Source organism: Heteronotia binoei, chromosome 1 (genome assembly GCF_032191835.1).
Source record: "Heteronotia binoei isolate CCM8104 ecotype False Entrance Well chromosome 1, APGP_CSIRO_Hbin_v1, whole genome shotgun sequence".
Taxonomy (NCBI): domain Eukaryota; kingdom Metazoa; phylum Chordata; class Lepidosauria; order Squamata; family Gekkonidae; genus Heteronotia; species Heteronotia binoei.
The window spans coordinates 175587722-175605757 of record NC_083223.1 but is presented as its reverse complement, the minus strand read 5'-3'; the positions used below and the strand labels follow the sequence as shown (position 1 = coordinate 175605757).

Sequence of the window (18036 nt, the reverse complement as noted above, 5' to 3'; positions counted from 1 at the left end):
AATGATGTATACAGGGTTACACAGTTGCTATATAGGATATCTTCAAAAGTTACATTACAGATGCATACTTGAATCACGGGTTCAAAGATTGCTAAACACTATCTTTTTTTATTACTAAGGAATTTAGGCTATTAAAAACATCTTCCTTTCTCACACTTCTCTAGCAGAAGATAAGAGTTGTCTGTGTGAACCTGTGGGAGAGGTGACTTGAAAGTGGTACCAGCCACACTGTAGCATAAACATCCTTGGGCCAGATGGATTTATAACTTGCCCAATGGTTGTAAATAAGGGGGTAGCAGTAGAGAACTGGTGACCTGTTCTATGTCTAAGAAACAACCATGTTACAGAAATAGGCGCGCTTGACAGGAGTGCTTTAAATTTCAGATGGATGATATTCCAGTCCACCCCCAAATTTCAACCCACAGTAGCAAAGTATACTTCTGGTAGTATTCAGTACCTACCACATTCAAAGAAGTTGATCTTCTGCTCTCCCTTCCCTCTTGAGTATACCAAAGACACAAGGAACAACTTTATCAGAGGCTAGCAAATATTGTAAGGTTTCATTCTACAGCTTGTCCCCTACTAATAAATGCCAATTTATCAGCTGTGGCAGATGCATCTTCTGAACTGTAGCTTTTAATGCCCAGCAACAGACCCTGCAAATTCACAGTTCTAGCTCATTGGGCTTCTGTGTCAAGGAGAACAGGACAGGAACCTGAAAGCACCTGAAAAAGAAAATGATATCTGTATAAACTTTTGTTACTGTATTTTCAAGAAGAATGCTAACTCATTATATGAATTATTGTGTTTAGCATATGAAATTCTGTGAAAGCACTAAGGTAAGGAAGTCCCCCGTGCAAACACCAGTTGTTTCCGACTCTGGGGTGATGTTGCATCACGATGTTTTCATGGCAGACTTTTTTTACGGGGTGGTATGCCATTGCCTTTCCCAGTTATCTACACTTTCCCCTTAGCAAGCTGGGTGCTCATTTTACCGACCTCTGAAGGATGGAAGGCTGCGTCAACCTGGAGTCGGCTGCCTGAACCCAGCTTTCGCCAGGTAGCCGTCTCCAGGTTGACTCAGCCTTCCACCCTTCCGAGGTCAGTAAAATGAGTACCCAGCTTGCTGGGGGGAAAGTGTAGATGACTGGGGAAGGCAACGGCAAACCACCCCATAAAAAAGTCTGCCATGAAAACGTCATGATGCAGCATTACAGAAGTATTAATAAAGTACTGGTCTGACTTTGCCTTCCTGTTCTTCTAGGTGACTATCTCGGTGGGGCCACACTGACCATGCTCAGGAGCTTTTGTCTTCAGCTCATGTCCTTGCTTTGGATCCTAGTGGCCCATCACCATTTTGCCCAAGGTGAGGATCTCTTAAATGTTCCTTTGACTTCACTGATATGTAAGGTCCTACACCAAAGAGGAAGTAATGTGCTAATTGTCAGTAATTTCTTTGATTTCAGCCAGAAAGCATTATTGTCTGAGAGAAATGGGACTTATTTAGAACTGTGACAGGAAAATACCTAGGATTAAACAGAACCTGAGGGTGTAGGTGGCATGACTAGATTATCCATATGCTAGAGAATATGGAATAAAGACAACTGGGTTCATTATGCAGAGTGATTACAAGGATACCTTGTGCTTTAGAACAGATGTGTCCTACACCCTATGCTGCCCATCAGACAGGTGCATTGCTAGCACATAAGATGAGATGAATGGCCTCTAGTCTGTTTCCCCAGCTGGAGGAAATTTTAAAAAAACTATTTGGGGCAGGAGCATTTATTTAAAACATTTACATTCCACCTTATCTCCTCAGACTCAAGGTGGTCTGCATATGACATCAGTATGATTGGACTTTATATATTGTAGTATAAGGTCAGCAGGTCCAGAGGCTATTGTTTGCCAGTGGGTTTTTGTATATGTGTCTGTATTATTGACTGTGTCCCAATGTGAATTAAGGCTGAAATTTTAATTATGACATCAGGCAGGCTGCTAGCATGAAGGATTTTCTTTGATAGCAAATACTATAAGAATACCTATACAAATCATAAGGCTATAGCTCTTTCCTTATGCTAATGAATGCCTGTTCTTTATGATAAGAATTTAAAAGGCCAGGACGTATCATCTGAAGGGAAAATTCATTGCTGTTCTCACAGTTTTGCCTAGTGATGGTGCAGTCTTCTATGGAATTCTGCTGAGGGCCTAAGTAATATGTAACTGGCAGGAAACACTAGTATTATTTGTTGTTTGTCTAATCCAAAAACAACTTCAATAGGGGGTGAATCTGTGGAAACATGGTGTAGGGAGAGGTTGTTTAACTATTTGCCTATCTAATAAAGGAAGGAGACTATGACATAATACGCCTTTCTGAAACTTGGTGGGATGACACTCACAACTGGAATATTAGGATTCAGGGGTACAACTTATTTAAAAGGGACAGGCAAATGAGAAAGGGCGGAGGCATAGCAGTAAATGTGAAGAAGGTATATAGTGAGGAAATACGTGAATCGGAGCATGGCAGCTCAGTTGAGAGTCTCTGGGTAAAAATAAAAGGAGTAAGAAATAACAGTGATATTATTGTGGGGGTCTGCTGTAGACCATCAAGTCTGTCAGAGGGCTTGGATGAGATACTTCTACAGTAGATTGCAAAGTTCTCCAAGAGAAGGGATACAGTGATCATGGGAGATTTCAGTTACCCAGACATCTGTTGGAAGTCCAACTCTGCTAAAAATGAAAAGTCAAATAGATTCCTGACTTGCCTTGCTGACAACTTCCTTTTCCAGAAAGTGAAGAAGGAAACAAGGGGATCTGCTATCTTGGATTTGATTCTCACCAACAAGGAAGAATTGATTGAAGTGGAAATAGTGGGCACCCTGGGCAGTAGTGACCATGTGATTTTGGAATTTACAGTCTTAGGGAAGGGAAAAGCTATACATAGTCAGACTTATAGGTTGGACTTCAGAAAGGCAAACTTTGATAAACATAAAACTATGTTGGGTAAAATCCCATGGTCAGAGATACTTAGGAGGAAGGGGGTTCAGGAGGGGTGGAAGTTTCTTAAAAGCGAAATACTGAAAGCGCAAAAACAAACTATTCCTATGAGAAGAAAAAATGGAAAAAGCCTAAAGAAGCTGGAGTGGCTCCATAAAGACTTGAGAAATAAAAAAGACTCCTTTAGGAATTTGAGGGAGGGCCTTATAACCAAGGATGAATATAAACAAATCACCAGTGCTTGTAGAGAAAAAGTTAGGAAAGCTAAAGCTCAGTATGAACTTAGGCTGGCTAAAGATGCTAAAAACAGCAAAAAAGGGTTCTTTTCTTATGTTCAGAGTAAGAAAAAGAGCAAGGACATGGTAGGCCCATTGCGAGGGCAAGAAAGTGAAATTGTAACAGGTAATGAAGAGAGGGCGGAACTGCTCAGTTCCTACTTTTCCTCAGTCTTCTCTTCTGAGGGAAACGGTGCTCAACATGGCAAAATCTGAACATGTAAGGAGGGTATGAAGTTCCAACCTAAGATCAGCATAGGGGTAGTACATAAACACCAAGTTTCTTTAAATGAAACTAAGTCCTCAGGGCCAGATGAATTTCATCCAAGGGTTCTAAAAGAGCTTGTGGATGTAATTTCTGAACCTATGGCTATTATTTTTGAGAATTCTTGGAGAACAGGAGAGGTGCCAGAAGATTGGAGGCGGGCGAATGTTGTCCCCATCTTCAAGAAGGCGAAAAAAGATGATCCGGGTAACTACTGACCCATCAGCTTGGCGTCTATACCTGGAAAAGTTTTAGAACAAATCATCAAACAGTCAGTCCTGGAACATTTAGAAAGAATGGATGTGATTACTAAGAGCCAGCATGGTTTTCTCAAGAACAAGTCATGTCAGACTAACCTGATCTCTTTTTTTGAGAAACTGACTACCTTGCTGGATCAGGGGAATGCTGTAGACATTGTTTATCTTGATTTCAGTAAAGCTTTTTGATAAAGTTCCACATACTATCCTTGTTGACAAGTTGGTAAAATGTGGTTTGGATCCTGTTATCGTTAGGTGGATCTGTAACTGGTTGACAGATCGCACCCAAAGAGTGCTTGTGAATGGTTCCTCATCCTCTTGGAGAGGAGTGACAAGTGGAGTGCCTCAAGGATCTGTCCTGGGACCTGTATTGTTCAACATCTTTATAAACGATTTGCATGAAGGAATCGAGGGAATGCTTATTAAATTTGCAGATGATACTAAATTGAGAGGGGTTGTAAACACAGAAGAAGACAGAAACAGGATACAGGATGACCTTGACAGGCTGGAAAACTGGGCTAAAATCAATAAAATGAATTTTAACGAGGATAAATGTAAAGTTCTAAATTTAGATAGGAATAATCCAATGCATGGTTATAGGACGGGGGAGACTTGTCTTAGCAGTAGTCTGTGAGAAAAGGATCTAGGGGTCTTAGTGGATCATACGCTGAACATGAGTCAACAGTGTGATGCGGCGGCTAAAAAGGCAAATGCAATTTTGGGCTGTATCAACAGAAGTATAGTGTCCAGATCATGTGATGTGATGGTATCACTTTGCTCTGCTCTGCTAAGAACTCACCTGGAGTATTGTGTTCAGTTTTGGGCACCATATTTTAAGAAGGATATAGACAAGCTGGAACAGGTCCAGAGGATGGCGACGAAGATGGTGAGGGGTCTGGAGACCAAGTCCTATGAGGAAAGGCTGAAGGAGCTGGGGATGTTTAGCCTGGAGAAGAGGCGGCTGAGAAGAAGAAGAAGATGAAGAAGAAGATATTGGATTTATATCCCGCCCTCCACTCCGAAGAGTCTCAGAGCGGCTCACAATCTCCTTTACCTTCCTCCCCCACAACAGACACCCTGTGAGGTGGGTGGGGCTGGAGAGGGCTCTCCCAGCAGCTGCCTTTTCAAGGACAATCTCTGCCAGAGCTATGGCTGACCCAAGGCCATTCCAGCAGGTGCAAGTGGAGGAGTAGGGAATCAAACCCGGTTCTCCCAGATAAGAGTCCGCACACTTAACCACTACACCAAACTGAGAGGTGATATGATCACCATCTTCAAGTACTTGAAGGGCTGTCATATAGAGGATGGTGTGGAATTGTTTTCTGTGGCCCCAGAAGGTAGGACCAGAACCAATGAGTTGAAATTAAATTAAAAGAGTTTCCGGCTCAACATCAGGAAGAACTTCCTGACCGTTAGTGGAACAGGCTTCCTCGGGAGGTGGTGGGCTCTCCTTCCTTGGAGGTTTTTAAACAGAGGATAGATGGCCATCTGACAGCAATGAAGATCCTGTGAATTTAGGGGGAAGTGTTTGTGAGTTTCCTGCATTGTGCAGGGGGTTGGACTTGATGACCCTAGAGGTCCCTTCCAACTCTATGATTCTATCTGTTTCCCTCTTCCAAACTCCCCCTGCTATCTGCTTTTCCTCTGAAGAAGGAGGAAAGGAAAAGAAGGATATTTTCCACCATAGTTAGAGGGGTTAGAAGGGGAATTTGAATAGGAAAATGACTGGAGAGGAAACAGTTAATAATCTTCTCCTCCCTGGTTGTCCCTTTGTTTGTCTTTTGAGCCCTTTTGCTTTGGGTTAAGAAATTCTGTAGGAAAGAGTACCATGCAGCTAGGATATGACATGTTGTACCCTACAGTGCTGACGCTTAATTCGTTTGTTCTTTGGCAGTTGTCTCAGTTGTCCAATATTTTGGCTTTATTCTCCCTCCTGCCCCAGTTTTAAGGCCTGCAGTGACACCTGCTGGACACTCTAAGAAAGGCTGTGAGTCACATGCTCACATGTAAAAACAAAGGCTAGTAGAGGCTCCAGTAAAACCTATACCTCAGGGAATAAACTAATCTACACGTAGATTTGCTCAAATTTAATAGACTTAATCCTCCTCCTCACCTCAGAGCCATAGTCTGTGGGGTACCTAGAGACTAAAAGAGAATTTTCAGCACCCACCTAAGGGAAGCCAGGCCTAAAACAACAGCACCACCAACAAAACCCATCCAAGTGGATAATGTCGATATGCCATATGACAATGTGAGCCAACAAGCTTGCTTGAGACCTGAGTCATTATTCTCTGGGCAGCACACTGTGAAGAAACAAACAAATAAGGAGACAAAGAGAAAGAAGCCAGAAAGACTTCAGATGTTCATGGAGAGGGCAGTGGAAGATTCAGTCAGGTAGCCAGTTTTTAAACTGTTCCCTCTAACGGTCTGGTTAATAGTAGTTTGATCTGCAGCAGTTAACTCCTTGCCATGAAAAGCTTAAAAGGCCTATTTCTGCATATTAAATCTATATTAGAGTGACAGGCTGTCCCCTCTCCCTGACCAGTTGGCAACCATATGGAAAAGTGAAAGGGAGACACCATGGTGGAAAACAAAACAAGGGGGGGGGGAGGAAAGGTCCCCTGTGCAAGCACCAGTTGTTTCTGACTCTGGGGTGATGTCGCATCATGACGTTTTCACGGCAGACTTTTTACGGGGTGGCTTGCCATTGCCTTCCCCAGTCATCTACACTTTCCCCCCAGCAAGCTGGGTACTTATTTTACCGACCCCGGAAGGATGGAAGGCCGAGTCAACATCGAGCGTCTGCCTTAACCAGCTTTCGCTGGGATCAAACTTAGGTCGTGAGCAGAGAGCTCCGACTGCAGTACTGCAGCTTTACCACTCTGCACCACGGGACTCTTAAAACAAAACAAACCAGTCTAGTAATGAGAAAAAGAAGGGCAGGTTGGCCTGCAGTATGGCTCACTTACAGCCTTGGAGACATTTAAATAAATAAACAGAAATTAATACCTTGGAAAGGCTGTAATTCTCATCTCAGGTGGAGGAACTGAAGGTTGGTAGCTTCCAAGTGAAAGGGTAGAAGAACCCACTCATGTTTCTAGATTGCTTCTCTGCTGTAGCCTCTTTGAGAATATATGCTTTGCTCTGGTATACTAAGTGGCAAGGGATTCTCCTGTCTCTTTTCCTCCAGATTATGCCTATCTCTTTAGGCTGGGCGGGGGGGCAGTGTCTCAGCAGGGCATGCTTTCATGAACCCAACAACAGTCATTCTTGTGTGTAGTCACAGTCCAGGCATGGGTTACTCCATGGGTTACTCACAAGCTCCATGGTGACAGATCGCAGGCTCTGTGTGTCGCTCACTCTTGCATCACTGCCATGATTTTTTATTGCATTTTGTTGCTGCTGTTCAGTTTGGTTTTATATTTTTATTGTTTTATGGTTTTGATGACATAAACAACTTTTAATAGTCCTTGGGGCAGAAAAGTGGCATGCACATTTTCAGAAATAAATGCCAGCACCTCTTAACTAGAAATTAAAGTTGAGAAGGAGAAATTAAAATTTTTATGAGCTTGCATGCCTACTTGATTTACAATCTTATTTCTTTAGGAGTTAACACATTCCTCAACTCCTTAGTGTAATGGTGTTGCTAGGATGTAGCAACTTTGCTGAAGTGCAGGTAGCATTGTAGTGGAGAAAATACCTGTTTGTGGAGGGAAGGGGATTAATTCAGGTGTTCTATGTTCTTGTAGTGGAGAAGGGGAGTGTGTATCCCTGACAAATAAGTTGATCACTTTTCACTTACTTTTTCTTTTTAAAGGGTTACAAATTATCACTCAGAAGATAAAATGTCTAAGGCTTCAGTCCTAAGGCCATTTTCCTGGGAGCCACATTGACATGGGATTTACTTCTGAGTATGAGTACTCAGCTTGCTGGGGGTAAAGTGTAGATGACCAGAGAAGGGGGACACGATATCTGTCTTCAGTATCCCGAGTTGCCCTATTTGCCCCATGAAAGATTATCTAAAGATACAAAGTGCAACTTTGCGGGCCGTCTATTATCTCGTATGGCTAGGGTCTTGGACCTAAAAATTTTAAATGGTTCCCATACTAACGACCACCCTGGGGAATACACTTACTGGTCTGGAACAAGGTTAAGCGTAATTGATTACATCCTTGTTTCAGGGAACCTAGTGCCATGTGTTGAATCATTCAAGGTGGCTACCTACTGTGGCAGCGATCACATTCCTCTTACCCTGAATATTGTAATCCCCAGTCTTCACCCCCGCATTGAGGATCGTTTCCTGAGGAATAACGAATTTGGGGGGCAACATGTTAGGATTAAATGGGACGATCAAAAGAAGAAATATATGCAGGAATTTCTTGAGGAAGAGCACATATCTAAATTAGCAAATGGCATCAGGCTTTCGGAGGAGGGGGGAGAGATCATCAAATTATATGAGGATCTCATTCGGCATTTCCAATCCCCATTAGAAGGGCAAATATCTAGTTCAGTAAGGAGGGGAGGGAAGAACAACGGTTGGTTTGATAATGAATGCTTGATGGCAAAGAAGGAGCTTAGTAAAATCTATTTGAAATATAGGGCGGATCCAGAGGCAGTTAACAGAGAACAATTAAAACAACAGAAATCTAGATATAAAAGGTTAATTGTTAGGAAGAAGAAAGAGGCAAAAGAATTAGCGTGGCTACAACTGGGACAGGCCGTCAAATTCAAAAATCCGTCATTATTCTGGAAGTTGGTAAATAGCGGTTCTGGTAGACTCTCCTCACAGGTTACTAATACCATTCTTCCAGAAGTATGGGAGAACTATTATATGGCACTGTATGGGACATCAGATGAGGTGGTTTCCTCCCCGGAGGATTGTCAGGAACTGCCAGAGTGGCCTCCGGTTGAGCCTTCAGAAATAAAATCTTTAATTGGAGCCCTGAAGCCTAATAAAGCTCCAGGACTTGACTTAATCCTGGCTGAATTAATTAAAGAAAATGCTGACTGGTGGGCTCCAGTACTTGCCAAATTATTCACTGAAATAGACAGGACAGCGAGGGTACCTACGGGCTGGGATACTGGAATTATTGTACCTATTCATAAGAAAGGAGATAGAAATGACCCAAATAACTATAGACCCATCAGTCTCTTAAGTATCCTAAACAAATTATATGCCAGCCATCTTAAAGAGAAACTGTGGGAGTGGATTGAGTGTAATAACATCCTGAGAGAAGAACAGGCTGGGTTTAGACCGGGTTGTTCCACTCTGGATCATTGTGTAGTATTAGACCATCTTATTTCCAAATATTCCTCTAACAGCACCTCTGCCCTATACGCTGCCTTTATAGACTTTAAATCTGCCTTTGATATGGTTCAGAGGGACATACTGTGGGAAAAATTGAGAGGGATGGGAATTGATCAGAGGCTACTGGCATTGATAAAAGCATTATATAGGAATACCAAGATCAGGACAAGGATAAATCCGAAGGGACATCTCACGAAAGCCATTAAAGTAGGGAAGGGAGTTAAGCAAGGTTGCATCTTGGCGCCACTATTGTTTAACCTCTTTATAAATGATCTGGGGGAACATTTAAGTGGTCCAGAGCTGCATGCGCCAAAGATTGCAGATAGGCATATCCCGCTCCCTCTATATGCGGATGATGCAGTGCTGGTCTCTAGGACCCCAATTGGGCTAAAGAGAGCAATGAAAATTCTTGCACTTTACTGCCAAGCTAATCAGGTTGAAATAAATTATTCAAAATCCAAAATTTTAGCCTTTGCAAATAGACCCAAGGTACATCATTGGGAAGATAAACGATAGGGCTATTGAACAGACACGCTGCTTTAAGTACCTAGGGGTAGTCTTTCAGGCCTCAGGGGCCAGGAAGGCACATGTGGAATATGTTACAACAAGTGCAGCAAAAAGTTCAGGAGCCATAGAGAAATTCTATTGGACCTCCAGGGGGCAGAACGTGGCGGCTGCAGTTAAGGTCTTTAAGGCCAAGGCCCTCGCCCAAATTCTATATGGGGCACCCTTGAGTATAACACCATATCAGCATCTCTGGTATTTAGCGGAGAAAGTGCAATCAAAGTTCCTTAGGCATATACTACAAGTCCCTCCATGTGCTCCCAACTCATTTATCAGAGTAGAAACGGGTATGGTCACTGTGAAAGCAAGACTGTGGATTGCTGCTATTCTTTACTGGTATAAACTAATGACTCAGCCCACCAGTTTGGCGGGGCTGATAGCAAGAGACGCGTTTGCGCCTCCGTGGATTAGAGAAATGGAGTCCAAGTTGGGTTATTATGGACTATCTAAACAATATTTGCTCAACATGGAGTACAATCTGGTTAAACCCTTTCTTAAACAGAGAATCTTGGATGTCGAAAGACAGCATGATTTGAATCAGCTTAAAGGTTATTTACCAGGAATAGAGGAGCTACATAAAATAACACTGATGCCATACTTGCATAATCTTGATAAAGTTGAGTATAGGAGAGCATTTACCCTTCTCAGACTTGATATGTTACCGTCAGCTATTATTGAAGGCAGATACACAGGACAACCATACGAGGAAAGATTGTGTATTTGTGGGGACAAGAAACCGGAAGATAGGGAACATGTATTATTCCAATGTAAATTATATCAGTGTATTAGGGCTGACTATATACTCCCGATCTGTTCCAGTGTCCCTGGGAGAAATATTAGATATCAGCTAGACAAATTATTGGCGGATAGGAATAAAAGAACCACTTTATGTGTGGCAAAATTTGCTTCACGAGCTATAAGTCTCCGGAAGCAATTCCTAAAGGAAATAACCAACTGAATGCCTTGGCTATGGAACCTAACTAGTATTCTGGAGGGAAATTATATCATACTGTGTATGTTTTATTCTGATTATTGTTTTACCTGATTGTATTTTATTAAGTTATTTGTATTTAATTTGACTGGTCTATGACCGTATTAAACTTGATCAGACCAGAGAAGGCAATGGCAAACCACCCCTAACAAAACATCTGGCAAGAAAATGTGATGCGACATCACCCCATGCATCAGTAACAATTCAATGCTTGCACAGGGGGACTATTTTTACCTTTTATACTTGCTTAGGGTTTCTTTCTTATTCATTTCTTTTATGAAGAAAAATCTAAAAGGTTACACTTATGAAATTCTGCAGGTCTGGGGTGTAATAGGGTGGAAATTTTGTCACGTCATCAGCAATGTTATGTGTATTATTTAGTAAAAATGTCCCATAAGTGCTCTTTTGACCCATCCTGTATCATTTGCTATATATTAACACAATTTTTAAAAACTTTGTTTCCTTCATACTGACAGTGCTTAATGGGGATAGCTCCTCAAAGCAGTTTAAAATTTGGGGTGTATCTATGCCACCCTTTAACCTCCCATATTAACACAATTGACTTACTCATTTTCATTTATTTAGAATCTAGTTGATATCCTTCTCAAACTGTTGCATTCCTTTGGTTTCCCGTTGGTGTCCCATTTTTAAGGTGTTAATTCATAGCAATGTTCAGTGCTGCCATTGCAGTAGTAGTACAGAGCTTTGACATATTGTCTTACCTGGTCAGTAGGTGTGCTTTTTGACATGCCTGGTGATGGCGTGTAATCTACTAATCTCTGCCTTCCCCTTTCTCCATTTGTTTCCTTCAGTGTCCACCTTTCTCTTGCTCTCTTCTAGCTTGAAGTTCTTTTTAAAATCCATTGTTGGTTTCTTGTCTCCAGTGAGCGGCTTCTCAGTTCTCACCACAGAAGTTAAGGAAAATTCCTGTCAATATTGACCCTTTTTGGATTGTTATGGTTCATCTTTTTGCTAGTGACAGCTACCTTGGAGAGTGGACAGCAGAAAGATAGGACTCTGAAACACTGTAAAAATAGCTGGCAGATGTGACGAGAGGCCACATAATCCAGTTAAATATACACAAATACCATATAGCAAATTATCAAAGCTTTCTAAAGAAAGCAAGAATAAAATTAACTGCCTGCCAGAAAACAGTTTAAAAATCTGCCCCTTATATAGGTTTCACTTGAAAAGTACAACCTTGGAAGCCTTCTAAAAGGCCAACATTGTTGGCACTGTCTGCACTGACAAGTGTGGTCTAATTCACACATTACAGACTTCACAAAGGCTTTTACAAAACTTCTGAGTTCGTGTGAAGGGCTGAAGGTGAAGGTGATTGTTCCTGATTGATTAGAGCGGCTGTGTTCCCCACCCTCTTTGCATTATTAAGCTGTGCCTTGCCAGAGGCGCGAGTCGAAGGGCGCAAGCTAAAGGGCTCCTAGCCTGGGGGCTGTGTAAGGACCAGGAACCCAGATTCCTTATGTTCCCAATAAGGTAAGTTGACTCTCCAGGTGGGGAGCCACATAAACAAACAGGGTTTAAAGGGGGACTGCATATTTTTAAAAAGCTATCATGAAGGTAGAATGCCAGGAGGGGGGTGGGGGCTTTCCAGTGTTTTGCATTGAGTTTCACATGTATGACTATCTGCCCGCAGGACAGAAGTCTTGGGTGTGTGCTCGATGCAAGGAGCTCCTGGTCCTCAGGGAATGAGTTCGTACCCTTGAGGCTGAGGTGACTGACCTGGAGAAGCAGAGACAATCAGTTAGGCACTCACAGAATCTCTGCATCATTCTATCTCCATTCAACCGTGAATCTATATTAAAGGACCATGACCTGCTCTTGTTCTGGATTGCCACCCCACCTCAATTCCAGAAGGGATTTTCAGGAATTTGTTCATAGCTTCAGTTCCCCATAATTGATCTTAAAAAGCAAACCTAGGCTTCAGAATTTCTTCTGGGGTAAAGGTTCTATCCCTTCTTCCTGCAGCAGGACCTCCTATGCCTAGGAGGTTGCCAGCTTCCATGTGGGACCTGGAAATATCCTGGAAATATAGCTGATATCCAAACAACATAGATTTGTTTCCCTGAAGAAAATGGCTGCTTTGGAGGATGGACTCTGTGGCCTTATACTTTACTTCCTCTCCCCCAAGCTCCACCCTCCATAGGCTCCACCCTCAGATATACATGAATTTCCCAGTTCAGGGTAGGCAGCCCTACAGCCGCCCCAAGAATGTGGTTCTTCATGGCCATTTGAGTGGGACCAGGCCCAACCTTCTTAGGGTTGTTAGCCTAAGACTGGCAACTGCACCAGTTGAATTATTACTCTCACACATAAAGTGTGTAAATAAGCATTTAGTGCAATATAAAACAATACATGCAGCAAAACATTAGAACGCACACCCTCTTATCGTTCCCCCAGTCCGTTTTCCCTATCAAGGCGTCGCCTTCTGCCATTTTTTGCATTCTGGACCTCAGGTGGAGTTGGAGGCATCGTTCTGTTCAATTTCTCTTAGAGAGAACAAAGACCGTATTTCCTGGATTATTTACGGTTTCATAGGAGTAACCCTATGAGGAGTCTTCTCTCAGTGCTGCTTTTACTGGAGCCACAGTACACTGAATTCATTCATGGGCTTCCCCCATTTTCGGGGCCTCTAACCCACTGGTACAGGGGGAGCCCCACCCCTGAAGAGCTCTGTTGGCACCCAACAAGCCCAGCACAATTACATCACCTGGAAGTGGCATAATTGCACCGAGCTTGTCACGCGATTATGTCACTTCTGGGTATCATCATTGCACCACACATGTAAAGTGCGCACAAGGACAGTCCCCCCACCAGCAGCCAGGTAAGACCTGGCAACCCTACATTTAACCAGTCAGACACTGGGCTGACTGGTCTGTAATTTCCTGGTTCCCCTCTGGATCCCTTTTAAAAAAATTGTTGTCACATTTACTACTCTCCAGTGTTCTGGTATAGAGGCTAAATTTGGTGATTGGTTACATATATGGGTTAGTTGGCAGATCAGCTATCTCTCACATCTAATTTCCTTAAGAACTCTCAGGTGTTTGCCAGCAGGACCTGGAGACTTTATGGGTTCTAAATTTCCCAAGTTGGTCTAGAACTTAATTTCTTGTCAGTCACTTCAATTTGGCTTAGTTCTTCAGATACCCTTCCTAAAAATAGGGGCTGTGGTATGGGAACATGCCCTACACTTTCCACAGTGAACACAGAAGCAAAAAAGTCATTGAACTTCTCTGCCAATTCCCCATCTTCCTTTAGCAATCCCTTGATTCCTTTGTCATCCAAACATCTCACTACTACTCTGGCTGGTTTCCTGCTCCAGATATATTTTAAAATATGTTTATTGTTTGTCTATATGCTTTTAGTAACCCATACTTCAAAATCTCTTTTTGTATGCCTACTTATTGACTTTTTTTTTTTGCCAGAGCCTGTGGTCCTTCCTGTTCAATTCATTGGGTTCAATTCAATTCCACATGCAGTCTTTGTTTTAGACTTGGCAGTGCCTTTCCAAAACTGTGGAATGCCTTCTGTATGGGCTTCAATTAAAACAGGGGTGGCGAACTCATTTATTATGAGGGATGGATCTGACATAAATGACACGTTGTTGGGCTGGGCCATGTTGGACCAGGCCATGTGTGTACCTACTTAAGATTAGGTAGCAGAGTTATAAACTTTATAAAGGACACAGACTTAAAGCACTTGTTGGTCTTAAAGGTGGTTTCTTGGGATCCAGGGAACTGTACAAAAGAAGCTGTGGCTCTTTCCTTCCCCAGGGGACTGGGGGGGAGGGGGAGAGCCTCAGCCAATAGAAGGAAGAGAGGCTTGGCTCAGTAGCTATGCAATTGAGAGAGCCTGGAAGAACAAGCTCTGCCTCCCCACCTTCTTCCCCAAGGGAGGAGCCTCAGCCAATTGAGAAAACAGAGGTTTTTGCTCTTTTGCAGATGGCAGCCAGTTGCTCAGGAGCCTGATTTGGCCCCTGAGCTGCATGTTTGACACCCTGAATTAGAGGTTTTAAATAGCTTCCAAGCATCCTCTGCTAGGGATTTGACCCTGTTGTGTTTCACCTTCAGCTTCTTTTTTACTATTCCCTTCATTTTTGTAAAGTTCTGTCTTTTGAAATCAAATGTTACAGTTTGGACTCTAGGGGTAACGTTCCAGGACCTGAATGGTGAACTTAATAGCATTATGATCACTGTTTCGAACTGGTATAACAGTGTCTATATCTCTCACAAAGTCTTGTAACTTGTTCAGAACCAAATCCAAGATCACTGTCCCTCTGATTGATTTTGTGATCAACTATTCTAGAGCACAGTCATTTCTGATGTCTAGGAATCTAATTTCTACAGCATGATTAAAGCACAGGTTTGCCCAGTCAATGTGAGGATAGTTGAAGTCTCCCAATATATAATATCTGCTTTACTCACCTCCTTTAGTTCCTTCTCCATCTCAAGATCAGCCTCAAGGGTTTGATCAGGCGGGCGATAGTATATTTGTCTGGGGTGGAAGTAATGGTCCTGTATGAGCCTTGTAGAAAAGTAGCTACAAGCCAAGATTCAGTGCTCATTAACCTATCACAAGATGTAGGGGGCCTGGAACCTCTTGTGCTCTGTAATTTGAGCACTGCACTGGGGTCTTGCTGTTGTCCAGCTGTGAATAATGTAAGAAAGCTACAACAGAAACTAAGGATGAAGAAGAAAAGACACACATCTACAAGCACTTGCTGCTGAGAAGCTTGCTGTACCTTTGCAACAGAACTGAAACCTTGAAGAACTCTGCACTGCATGCATCAAGCAGAAGAGAACTATGAATTCATTGCCCTAGAAACTGATTGTGCTAAAAGTTCTTGTGATGTATTAAAAGATAATGCATGGCATGGACAAATGGATGCAGATGAAGTATGCATGTTACTCCCATTCTGCAGACGCTCCATGGGTTGCTCATTTGTTAGTGAATTAGTCAGTTTAAGGTATTGGCTATCACATACAAAGCTCTTCATGGTCTTGGCCCTACAACAACAACTCTGCTCATGTAAGCAGGGCCTTCTGCAGGTGCCAACCTGCAAATGGGCAAAATCAACATCTGCCTCTACACCTGCTTTCTCCATTGTGTCTTCTGAGTTGTGGAATGGTCTAAAGAGGTCAGGAAAACTCCCACTCTCCTGGCCTTCTGCAAACTATGCAAAACTGAAATATTCGAGAGGGTTTTTCTGTACAGGTAAGAAGGCTGCACCACAAAACATGAAGTATCTGCAGAAGTGGCTCATGAAAGCACATAGCATACCACAAATTTTGTTAATCTTTAAGGTGCTACTGGATTCATACAAAATGGTTCACAAACATTCTTGTATAAATGATTGGGACTTGTGATCTGTATTGCTGTCATAGGTAGGGTTGTCAGCCTCTAGGTGGGGCCTGGGGATCTCCTGCTTTTACAACTGATCTCCAGCTGGCAGAGATATGTTCCCCTGGAGAAAATGAAAAAAACAAAAATAGACTGTGATTAATTAATTTACAATATAAATTAATTTCAAATTATAATCTTATTCATAAACAATGACATAGATCACAAATTCATTCCAGATTCAGTGCAACAATATACACATTACTGTATGTTGATACAAAGTGCCTCATATTAGTCCAAATAAACTCATTCCATTACTAATGTGCTTATGCTGTGTCTTCTTCCATATATTAAATTCAATTAGATTAAAATTTTTCAATTTATACCCCACCCTATCCCGCAAGCGACCTCTGGGTGGCTTACAACATTAAAATCTTGTTGTTCAGTCGCACAGTCGAGTCTGACTCTTTGCAACCCCATGGACAAAGTCATGCCAAAGTCCTGTTTTCCACCATCGTCCAAAGTCTGCTCAAATTCGTGTTTGTTACATCAGTAGCACTGTCCAGCCATCTCATCTTTTGCCATCCCCTTCTTCTTTTGCCTTCTGTCTTCCCCAGCATCAGAATCTTCTCCAGTGAGTGCTCCCTTCTCATTTGGTGGCCAAAGTATTTGAGCTTCAGCTTCAGCATCTGACCTTCCAAGGAACAGTCTGGGTTGATTTTCCTTAGGACTGACTGATTGGATCTTCTTGCAGTCCAAGGGACTCTCAAGATTCTTCTCCAGCACCACAGCTCAAAAGCATCTATTCTTCTGCGCTCAGCCTTCCTTATGGTCCAGCTCTCACAGCCATACATTACTACTGGGAATACCATCACTTTGACTATACGGACTTCTGTTGGCAGGCTGATGTCTCTACTTTTTATTAAAATGCCCAGGTTTGCCACAGCTGTCCTCCCAAGGAGCAAACGTCTTTTAATTTCATGGCTACACTCACCATCTGCAGTGATCCTGGAACCCAGAAATGTGAAATCTGTCACTACTTCCATGTCTTCCCCTTCTATTTGCCAAGGTGTAATGGGGCCAGATGTCATGATCTTAGTTTTTTTGATGTTGAGTTTCAAACCTACTTTTGTGCTCTCCTCTTTCACCCTCAACAAGAGGTTCTTTAGGTCCTCCTCACTTTCTGCCATTAGAGTGGTGTCATCTGCATATCTGAGGTTATTGATATTTTTCCCAGCAATCTTAATTCCAGTTTGTGCTTCATCCAGGCCAGCATTCCGCATGATGTACTCTGCATATAAATAAAATAAGCAGGGTGACAATATACATCCTTGTCAAACTCCTTTTCCTATTCTAAACCAATCAGTTGTTCCATATCCTGTTCTGACAGTTGCTTCTTGACCCTTATACAGGTTTCTCAGGAGACATGTGAGGTGGTCTGGTACTCCCATCTCCTTAAGGACTTGGCACAGTTTGTTGTGATCCACACAATCAAAGGCTTTTGCGTAGTCAATGAAACAGAAATAGACGTTTTTCTGATATTCCCGTGCTTTCTCCATAATCCAGCAAATGTTAGCAATTTGATCTCTAGTTCCTCTACCTCTCTGAAATCCAGCTTGAACTTCTGGTAGTTCCCAATCTACATACTGCTGAAGCCTAGCTTGTAGGATCTTTACATGACCTTGCTGGCACATGAAATGAATGCAATGGTGCAATAGTTTGAACCATTGCACAATTGCACTGAATAGTTTGAATAGTTTGGCATTACCCTTCTTTGGGATTGGAATATAAACTGATCTTTTCCAATCTTGTGGCCAGTGTTGCGTTTTCCAAATTTGTTGACATAATGTGTGCATCACTTTAACAGCATCATCTTTCAGGACTTTGAATAGCTCAACTGGGATACCTTCATCTCTGCTCACTTTGTTGTGATTAATGCTTTCTAAGGCCCATTTGACTTCACACTCCAGAATGTTTGGCTCGAGGTCAGCGATTTCACCATCATGGTTGTCCAGGACGAGATC

At 42.4% G+C, this 18036-nt stretch overlaps 1 protein-coding gene across 4 annotated transcripts in view; it reads left to right on the top strand.

Annotated features, from left to right (window-relative positions):
- DLK2 (delta like non-canonical Notch ligand 2) overlaps positions 1 to 18036 on the top strand; it is a 46295-nt gene that overhangs the window by 11545 nt on the left and 16714 nt on the right. For 2 of the 4 annotated variants that reach the window (XM_060244392.1, XM_060244389.1), the window contains exon 2: positions 1265 to 1366. In XM_060244392.1, the coding sequence (XP_060100375.1) occupies positions 1294 to 1366 (73 nt within the window). In that variant the 5' untranslated portion in view covers positions 1265 to 1293. Of the gene's footprint in view, positions 1 to 510; positions 553 to 1264; positions 1367 to 18036 lie in introns of those variants that run through there. The other 2 variants (XM_060244390.1, XM_060244393.1) reach the window with 2 other exon arrangements.